This window comes from Priapulus caudatus, unplaced genomic scaffold, assembly GCF_000485595.1.
Source record: "Priapulus caudatus unplaced genomic scaffold, Priapulus_caudatus-5.0.1 Scaffold1235, whole genome shotgun sequence".
Taxonomy (NCBI): domain Eukaryota; kingdom Metazoa; phylum Priapulida; class Priapulimorpha; order Priapulimorphida; family Priapulidae; genus Priapulus; species Priapulus caudatus.
In genome coordinates this window covers 28,392-38,011 of record NW_014578296.1, presented here as the reverse complement: position 1 = coordinate 38,011, position 9,620 = coordinate 28,392, and the positions used below count along the sequence as shown (strand labels likewise).

The following is a 9,620-nucleotide window of genomic DNA, read 5'->3' as shown; positions in this document are numbered from 1 at the left end:
CAATCATAAATTAAAATACAAATTTTAATACAAATATTTAAAAAAAAAATTTACCTTTTTTTTTTAAATTTTTTTATTTTAATTTTAATATAAATTTAAATATAAATTTTAATACAAATGTAAATTTCATGGCAATCGGGTAAAAAGTGCAGAAGTTACAGGTTCTAGAATATTTCGACAAAAAATGTTGTTACCATGGTAACGATGACTCCGCCTACACCAAAAACAATAGGCGTCTTCGCTTTACGATAACGCACCTTTATGCGAAATTTGAAGATGATCCGAAAAAACTGCAGCCGGTAGAGCGTTCACAAGGAAATCTCTACGGCGGCGGCGGCGGCGCGACGATGCCAAACCCATAGTATCCCCACGAACTTCGTTCGGGGGATACAATAACAACAGTGGTGATTGGTCTTTTTCATTTGGTTAATATTTGTGGATTTCAGGCAGTTGTGGATATGTGTCAGTTGGCCTTGAGGAAAAAGGAGCAAGAGCTTGATCCTATTTGTAGGGTTCCATTGATCACCTCACAGAAGGAAGAGCAGGAACTTATCAAAACGACAACAAAGGCGAGTTCAAATATTATTTAGTCATAATTTAGAGTCTTGAAAGTAAACCATGTTAAAATTGCCTCAGATACTTAAAGGGATAGTAGACTCTAGGATTTTACTGCATACAACTGTACTTACTGTATAACAAATCGTCAATACCAACACGCATTTGTTACCCATGGTTCGCACAGTCCTTGAATTTGAGGGGAGTCCTTGAAAAGTACTTGAATTTAGTAAATGTTGATTTTGTGCTTCAAAAGTCCTTGAATTTCATGACAATTGTCTTTGTCACTCAAAGCGCACGATCTGATAAGTTGCGCAAAACCACTTTCCAGCCAAGGGCTACTGACCGAGGGTGTTTCTTATTTATTCATTTAAAAGCAAAAGGATTGTAATATCTTATAAACGACATATAGTTTCAGTTATAATATGGATAAATTTGCCCTAAAATGAATATCGTTCGGTTAAATAGCATTTAGGTATTTATAAATAGAATTGCACTTTTGTGATTAGCCCTCAGTCTGTAACGTGCAAAATAAATTGTCAAATACGCAACTTTTTCGGGGTGGCAGCACGGTCGCCGGTGTGATGGCGCCGTTCAAATTTCGTAGCGTTGATGTGTAATTAATTATAACAATTAAATTAGGTATCTGGTAACAAATACATGTGGGTATAGACGATTTGTTATACAGTAAGTACAGTTGTATGCAGTAAAATCCTAGAGGCTACTGTCCCTTTAAATAATGATCACAAATTACAGTAAGTCACTAAAATCAGTCAGTAAATCAAGGTATGTTGTAGAAGTGACAGTGTTTAGAAGGGTTTATTAATGTGATCTAGGTAAGTTTTAGAGGTGACATGCAGTGATTAAGAATGGGGTTATTAAATTAATCCAGGAATGTTTTGTTCTGTGTATGAATTCCGATAAAATGTCTGATGGAATGTCCTTGGATTTCCGTTAAAATGTCCTTGAAAAGTCCTTGAAAAAAATTTCAGTCCTGTATGAACCATGTTACCAGACACCTAATTTAATTGTTATAATTAATTACACACCAACGCTGCGAAATTTGAACGGCGCCATGACACCGGCGACCGTGCTGCCAACCCGAAAAAGTTGCGTTATTTTGCATGTTACAGACTGAGGGCTAATCACAAAAGTGCAATTATATTTATACCTAAATGCTATTTAACCGAACGATATTCATTTTAGGGCAAATTTATCCATATTATAACTGAAACTATATGTCATTTATAAGATATTACAATCCTTTTGCTTTTAAATTAATAAATAAGAAACACCCTCGGTTTGTAGCCCTTGGCTGAAAAGTGGTTTTGCACAACTTATCAGATCGTGCGCTTTGAGTGGCGCCACCATCGTTGTAATCAAACTGTAGTCGTTAGTTTTAAAACATTTTTTAATAATATTTCTAATGGTGGTTGAACCATGAAACTTTTTATGTAGCGTAATTTTAACCTAAATTAACTGAAAATAACCCTAGAACCTAGAGTAAACGATCCCTTTAAGAGTACAATATTTTTTCCATTTTTTATATTTTTTGGTTATATTCTTTCAGAAATATTTCTCTATGTGATGTTTGTGTTCTTTAAATTCATATTTATATGATCAGAAATATAATACATGTATCTACAATGTTTTAATTATTATTTAAATAGAGGATTTTTTTACGCATTTTACGCTCTTTTTTTTCTCTTAAAAGCGCGTAGCTGGCCTAATCCTGGCCTCGTTAAAAAAGACGTTAGTCACACAGCATGGTCGGGTTAGGTGTCGTTGTAGAGCTGCAGAAGAAATAGTATTGTCAACAAAACAGCGTCTAAATTGATTTTAAATTGACTACGTCACGAATTTTCTATGGTAAAATTGGTAAAATTTTTGTTGCCATTTTTTTACATTAAAAGTAAGAACTAATGGGACTAAACGTATCGTCAAATTCTTACCTGATAAGATTGTTTCTCAACTAGTTAAAAATCCAAAAAACCTGGACGATTTGATATTAATGTTCCCAACATTAATTGCTTGCTATGGGCTATGTATGAGTCACGAGTGTATGTTCACATCGAACAATATAGTAAAACAGGAAGTATAATGCAGCAATTTAACCATAAAAAGTGAACAGAATGACTTATATTTTGTAAAAAAGTGGAAATATTCTTTTTTAATTTTTACTATTTATGGTGACATAATCACTTTAAAGCACTATTTTTACATATAACTATAAAAAAAAATTCAGACCACCAGACCCTTGTTACTCGCTCGAGGACCCCCCCCCCCAATCCAAATTCCTGGCTACGCCCTTGTACAGGATGGAGATGTATTACTAGTCTTGCCTCATAGATTTGTGCAAATATGTCTATGCGTAATAATGCTATATTAATCATTAATATTGATTGGAGAAAATGGGATTAATATATTAATATCTTAATTAATATCTTAATTAATATGTTAATATCTCATGCTACATATATAGTAAGCACGATTTATTTTATGTGTAAAACATTGAAATAACAATGATATTTCATTCTGCCTATTTACAGCCTGTGGTTAAACTTCTAGTCAACAGACACAACAACAAATATTCATATACAAGGTATGGGATACTTAATTTCTGAAACCTTGCATTGAAATACTAAATATCATCATTGCGTACACTGAGTTAGTAATATATTGCATATGCATGAACTTGTCAATATGCTGGCACATTTATAGTTTTGTAAATTATACTGTAACAACATATTTCCAGTCGTCTAATGCATATTGAAAGGATAATGCGGTTGTCTGTCTATCAGAATGAAACAGAATGCGCAATAACATTAGAGCTACGCTTGTTGTCATAGTCTCATCTCTTTTCAGCCAATCAGACGACAACCTGCTGAAGAACATGGAGCTGTTTGATAGGCTGTCACTACGCTTCAGCCGCCGCATCCTCTTCATCAAAGACGTGATCGGCAGCAACGAGATCTGCTGCTGGTCGTTCTACGGTCACGGTCAGAAGGTCGCAGAGGTCTGCTGCACCTCTATAGTCTATGCGACAGAGAAGAAACACACCAAGGTATGTTACTCTTCTTTCTGTGCGAATTCCCTCTTATCTTTCACAGTAGGGGGCAGGAAATCGCTTGTATTTTAAGAGACAAATGAGTTAAGAGAAAGGTGTTGGACCGTTTTAAAGATCAGAGCACATGTATAAATGGAAATGTGCAGAGCTCTTAGCCTCTATCACTGAAATGAAAGCAAATGCCCAGGATTTGTGGCTGCGTGCCTCCAAGCACAATTGTACGGGAATCCCGAGCAGGGTAGCACACGGTTGCCATTAACTGCTGTAAACTCGTCTTTCCATCTCTTCCCTCCTGTAAACATGGTAAACTCATGCTAGAACTTGCATAAATGCCACGGACCTTGATACTTTCTCCCATAGAAATGTTGAATGAAAGAGACTGCCAGTGTAAGCATGCAACGTGATTTCTCGTCCAGGTCGAGTTTCCAGAGGCACGAATCTATGAGGAGACGCTGAACATACTGCTGTATGAAAATCGCGGTGAGGAGCACCGGCCGAATCACGAGCTGATGCAGGCCACCAGGTGGCCGGCTGGATACCAGAGCGACGAAGAGGACACAAAGGATCTAGATAAAGTGCGCCGACACAAAACCTAAACGGTAGCGACAGCCCTTGTTCATGGGAGCCACGATCACATCAGAGGCAATATGTAATTTCGTTAATGTTTTTTGTTTTTTTACTTTAGGAGATGTTTTACATTAGTACGTTTGTAATCTTTCACTTAAACCAGACGTATGAATTGAGATGTGATTTGAACAAAAGTGTATCATGATGAAGTTTAGAGATCTTTCCAATGATATGTAAATACCATGTCTTAGTTTGCTTTTAATATGTTCTAAGCGAACTCAAGGTTAATTTTTGATTTCTCTGCGTGGCGGGCTGCCTATCTGTAAATGTCCCGGTGTGTGTGCGTGCGTGCGTGCGTGCGGTAATTGAAATGATAAAATAGGTGGTTTTGTGGACATTACAAATTCAGAAATGTTGGTGTTTAGTAAATTTATCTGTGGCGTATTATCCATAAAAAACTCATGTTAGGATGAAAAAAACTAAAGATTTATCATGAGATATGACTAGTAGCAGCAGCTGCAGCACAGATTGTTATGTATATAAGAAATTATAACATTGAGTAAAATGGTACTCTTATTCTCTCTCTCTTTCTCTCTCTCGTTCTCTCTCCCTTGCTCATGCTTTCTCTCTCTCGTTCTCGCTCCCTTGCTCATGCTTTCTCTCTCTCCTCCCTCCCTTCCTCCTTCTCTATCTGTCTGGCTGGCTGGCTGTCTCTCACACGTCTGTGTGTTCTCTCATTGCTTCACTACTCTTGCTGGGTTCAGTGGTAGGCATGTCGGACTGTGGGAAGGTTTGGTATTTTGTGTTAAATGAGATGTAAATGTTCCGTTATCATGACAACATTGTATTGCGTATATGGCCAGCTATACTGGATGTCAGCTAAATATGTTTTTTTTCTCATGAATCAACTATCTATAAGAACACAATTGCACTCTACTTCTAAATACATATGCTGATGTTTTTTTTCCAACAAGAACTGGTTGGGAAAAATTAAAGATCTATATCTTATTGCTTGTGAGAGACTGGAAATTTCCTTAGGCATATTCTCTTACTATGTGACATATCTTTGTTAGAGGTATTCTGTCTACTTGAATGATGGCAGTGCCTATACTATAATACAAATAAAATTGAAAGAATAAAAGACAATGTGCTCGTGTTTTTATTACGAAGCAGGTCGTTACTTCAGGGTTTTATTTACAGATAAATCGGTGTGTGTTTTATTTCTGTAAAATTATCAGCTTTGTTAATTAATTTGTTTAACCAATAATACCTACAATTATGAAATTTACCAATGATTAAATGTAAATGAATATTGTATCTTGGCTCCCTATCTTGTATTTCACAAGGCACTCGATTCCTCGAATGTGCGGGGATTATCAAAAGAAAAAGGAGATTGAGACGATTGGACGATTGATGTGTCTTAATGTGTGTGTATCACTATGTGTGTGTTTGTTTGTGCGCGCCACTGATTTATAAATATAATATACTAGCAAAGTACCCGTCCTTCGGACGGTGGGAATTCATGAATGAGTGTATTAGTGTTGTAGCTCACCTAAGGGTCAAGGGCTTCTTTGTAAAGTATGTTTTTGGTATTCGTGTCCTGTGTGTGAATGAATATCGTCGTGGGTTTGCCTACTTGTGAGAGGGCAACATAGAGCATACCATGGAAGACAAGACAGGTGTGGTCAGGCCCAAGCCTATGGTAGTGAAAGTCTATGGTAGTGATGCTCACGGGTGCGGGCATATGCTGTGAATGTAGCGATGCATGGTTTAGCTGAGAAGAAGTACTTTGAAGAAGTAAAATACAATACAAAAGTTGATTTGATAAGATTTACAGGTGATGGATACTAAATGACAGAACTTCATGGTATACAACGTTGGTAGTGTAGTAAACAGTCTGATTTCCCTTGAGTTTGGTTGTGAGTAGTTTCCAGTTGAAGCTTTATCTCAGCGAAAGATTTAGCACGTGAGAAGTCAACGTAAAGTTGGCCATGAGAGAAGACGGGTTTTGGGAGGAAAATAAGTTTGACCTTGCGCTTTATTGATGGTGATGCAGTAAGCCAAGCGAATAGGGAAATGGCGGCTTTGAAGTGTAAATGATAGCTTGACATCGGATGGAGCTAATATTATCCTGGTTAATAATGTTCTTTGTCCACTGCGAGGGCCGGTGAGTATTTCTGCATCAAGTACGTGTTTGTGAAGTCTATGGATTTTGAGTGTAGTACCATTGCAGAGTCATTCTCGAATATTTAGATCTAGTTTTCAGTGATAGTTTCTATGAGTTGTTTGTCAGCAGTTTGGATATGGTTTTTGGGGGCGGAGATTTTATCGTGAACGTCTTTTTTAGTTTCTTGTAATTGCCTGACTGTCTGGGACATGAGTAACTGAAACTGATCCTTCGGGCAGTGGGAATTCATGAATGAGTGTATTAGTGTCGTAGCTCAACTAGGGATAAAGGGCTTCTTTGTAAACTATGTTGTTGGTCTTCCTGTCCTGTGTGTGAATGAATATCGCCGTGGGTTTGCCTACTTGTGAGAGGGCAACAGAGCATGCATGGGAGAAGACAGGTGTGGTCAGGTCGAAGCTAGTATGGTAGTGAAAGTCTGTCCTTGGGCTTTGTTTATTGTCATAGCATAGCAAAGGCTGATAGGGAATTGCAGTCTTTTAAATTGAAATGGAAGATCTGATGTTGAAGTAATGAGTGGTATGCGTGGTATGAATACGGTTTTGCCGGTTGCTGGTCCATGTAGGATGACGACTTCTATGACGTTGGCATGGCATGCTCTGACTCGACAACGTGTTCCATTGGTGATGTTGGGTGGGTCTAAAGATCTGAGGACAATGATGGGAGAACCAAGTTGGTGTAAATACGCGTGCGTGCGTGCGTGCGTGCGTGCGTGCAGGCCTGCGTATGTGCGTGCGTGCGTGTGCATGTACACATGCGTGCATGCGTGCGTGAGTGCGTGTGCATGTACACGTGCAAGCGTGCGTGTGTGTGCACGTACACGTGCGCGCATGCGTGCGTGCGTGTGAACGTACACGTGCGTGCGTGCGTGTGTGCGTGTGCGCGTACACGTACGTGCATGCGTGTGTGTGTGTGCGTACGTGTGAACGTACATGTGCGTGCGTGCTTGCGTGTGCACGCGTGCGTGTGCACGTCCACAGAATACATGTACATATGCGTACTGACCCAAGAGCGCACGCAGCACTCGAGATTTCACCGATTTTTCTTACAAAGGACCCTCTGACCAGTGACGTCACATAACCGCTTGGCTAACTACGAACTCTGTCGCGTACTGCCAAAAATGATTTCTTCATGACAGCGTTATTGTACTACGTCGAAAAATTGACATTATGTTCCAAAGATGCAAGTGCAAAAGCCTTAACCACCCGGTAGCGCCCATTAATTAATATTAATGAATAAACAAATACATAGACAAACATGATGGCAAAAAAATAAATTCAGATAGACAAACAAACAGAACAAAAATACACATGCAAATAAACAAACAAACGGGACAGACAATTGAACAATATAACAGAACAAGTACACATACAACAACGACAAGACAAACAAATAGATGAATAAACAAACATACAAACAGATTAACAAACCAATAACACAGACAAGTGGACAATCAAACGGACAAACAAACACTGTGAAACGAACAATACAAAACAACGAACAAACACAGAAACAAACATACATAATAACAAAAACAAACAGGCAAATAAACATGCCAATAACAAACAATTTTACCACAAGGAGCCAAAATTTACACGCAAGCAGACGAGTTTTACGCCGGGCGGGCGCGCGGGGGCGCGGGATTTCGACGTCGCGCGATCACTAGTGATCGCGTAGACGAAAGGACCTTCGCAGGGGTCGTGGCCCATTCCCCCAAGCGGTCACCCATCGAAGTACTAACCAGGCCCGACGCTGCTTAACTTCGGTGATCGGACGAGAACCGGTTCTTTCAGCGTGGTATGGCCCTAGACAGATTGCAGTGCTTCACAGACGTTCACAGCCGAAACGATTCGGCAGCCCGGTGTATACGCTGTCTGGCCATTGTGCACGCATGCTGTTTGCATCAAGAAAGCAACATTTTAAAAATCGTGCGATGTCATCGCAAATAAATTATAGGTGGTGTACGATAGTAGAAAACGTCCATAGGCAGCAGGCCTGAATAAGCATCGGACAGAAATTAATTAAAAATCCTCACACTCTTTCGCCGCATAGACAACATACACTTTATTCATGTTAAAAATAACTACAGATTCATGCTTTATGCTTTGCTTGAACCTTTTCCCACCTATATGGCGCGAATTTCTACAAAGTAGTCGGATCACATTTCAAATACAAAAATGACCAACCGGTCACCATGGCTACGCCACTTGACGTAATGTCACAGCTACACGACAAGGCTAATTTTACTTCTAATGCTTTCTACACGTTCAGGAGGCATCTAATTTGCGTGCGTGCGTGTGGACGTACACGTGCGTGCGTGCGTGCGTGCGTCAAAAAAGACATTTTCTAGAGACCAAATTGTGCTTGTACACGTACATGTACGGGCGTGCGTGCGTGTGCACGTACACGTGCGTCCGTGTGCACGTACACATGTGTGCGTACGTGCGTGTGCACGTACACGTGCGTGCATGTGTGTGTGCGTACATGCGTGTGAACTTGCACGTGCGTGCGTGCGTGCTTGCGTGTGCACGTACACGTGCGTGCATGCGTGCGTGTGCACGTACACAGTGCATGTGTGCCCCGGGGAGGGGGGGGGGATGAAGGAGAAATGCCCTGCTTATGGGAAGAGCGTGCAACGCTGCCGCAAAGCCAATCACTTCACGGGTCTCGCAATGTGTGAAAAGTAAACCCGTGCATGCCATGGATGATTTCGAAGAACAGAGCGAGTGCTCGGAGTCAACGGATGATGAGTTCATTGGCAAAGTAGAGGGCGCAGTGGAGACACCCACAACAAGTCTGTATACTGCTGAGATGCTAGTTTGGGACGGTCAGGGATACACTAACCGCGATAAAGTTACAGATAGACTGTGGTGCTACAGTCAACGTTGTCCCAAAGCAATACATTCCAAGGTCCGTACAGGTGATCAAAACTGATGTTACGCTGTCCATGTGGAATAAGACTGCAGTAACCCCACTAGGCGAGTGTGCGTTGAAACTGAAAAACCCCAAGACAGGCAGGAAACACAACGTCAGGTTCATAGTGGTTTCCGAGAAGCTTAGACTCTGCTTAGTAGACTGGCAGCAGAAAAAATGGCGGGCTCATTACCATTAACTACATGATGTTCAAGTCGTTTAATGCAGTGACCGGGGCTATATCTGGAGGATGCCCCAGAGTGTTCGATGGAGGACTGGGAAAATGCCAGGAACAGTACACCTGGTGGTGAAAAGAAGATATTTCCCCAACTA

At 40.3% G+C, this 9,620-nt stretch overlaps 1 protein-coding gene across 1 annotated transcript in view; it reads left to right on the top strand.

The window, feature by feature from the left end:
- Positions 1-5,330, top strand: part of LOC106815916 (BTB/POZ domain-containing adapter for CUL3-mediated RhoA degradation protein 3-like) — a 10,980-nt gene extending 5,650 nt beyond the window's left edge. Inside the window, exons 3-6 of the mRNA XM_014820449.1 lie at positions 447-569; positions 3,105-3,157; positions 3,421-3,619; positions 4,039-5,330. Of these exons, the coding sequence (XP_014675935.1) occupies positions 447-569; positions 3,105-3,157; positions 3,421-3,619; positions 4,039-4,218 (555 nt within the window). The 3' untranslated portion in view covers positions 4,219-5,330. The remainder of the gene's footprint in view (positions 1-446; positions 570-3,104; positions 3,158-3,420; positions 3,620-4,038) is intronic.
- The last annotated feature ends 4,290 nt before the right edge of the window (positions 5,331-9,620 follow it).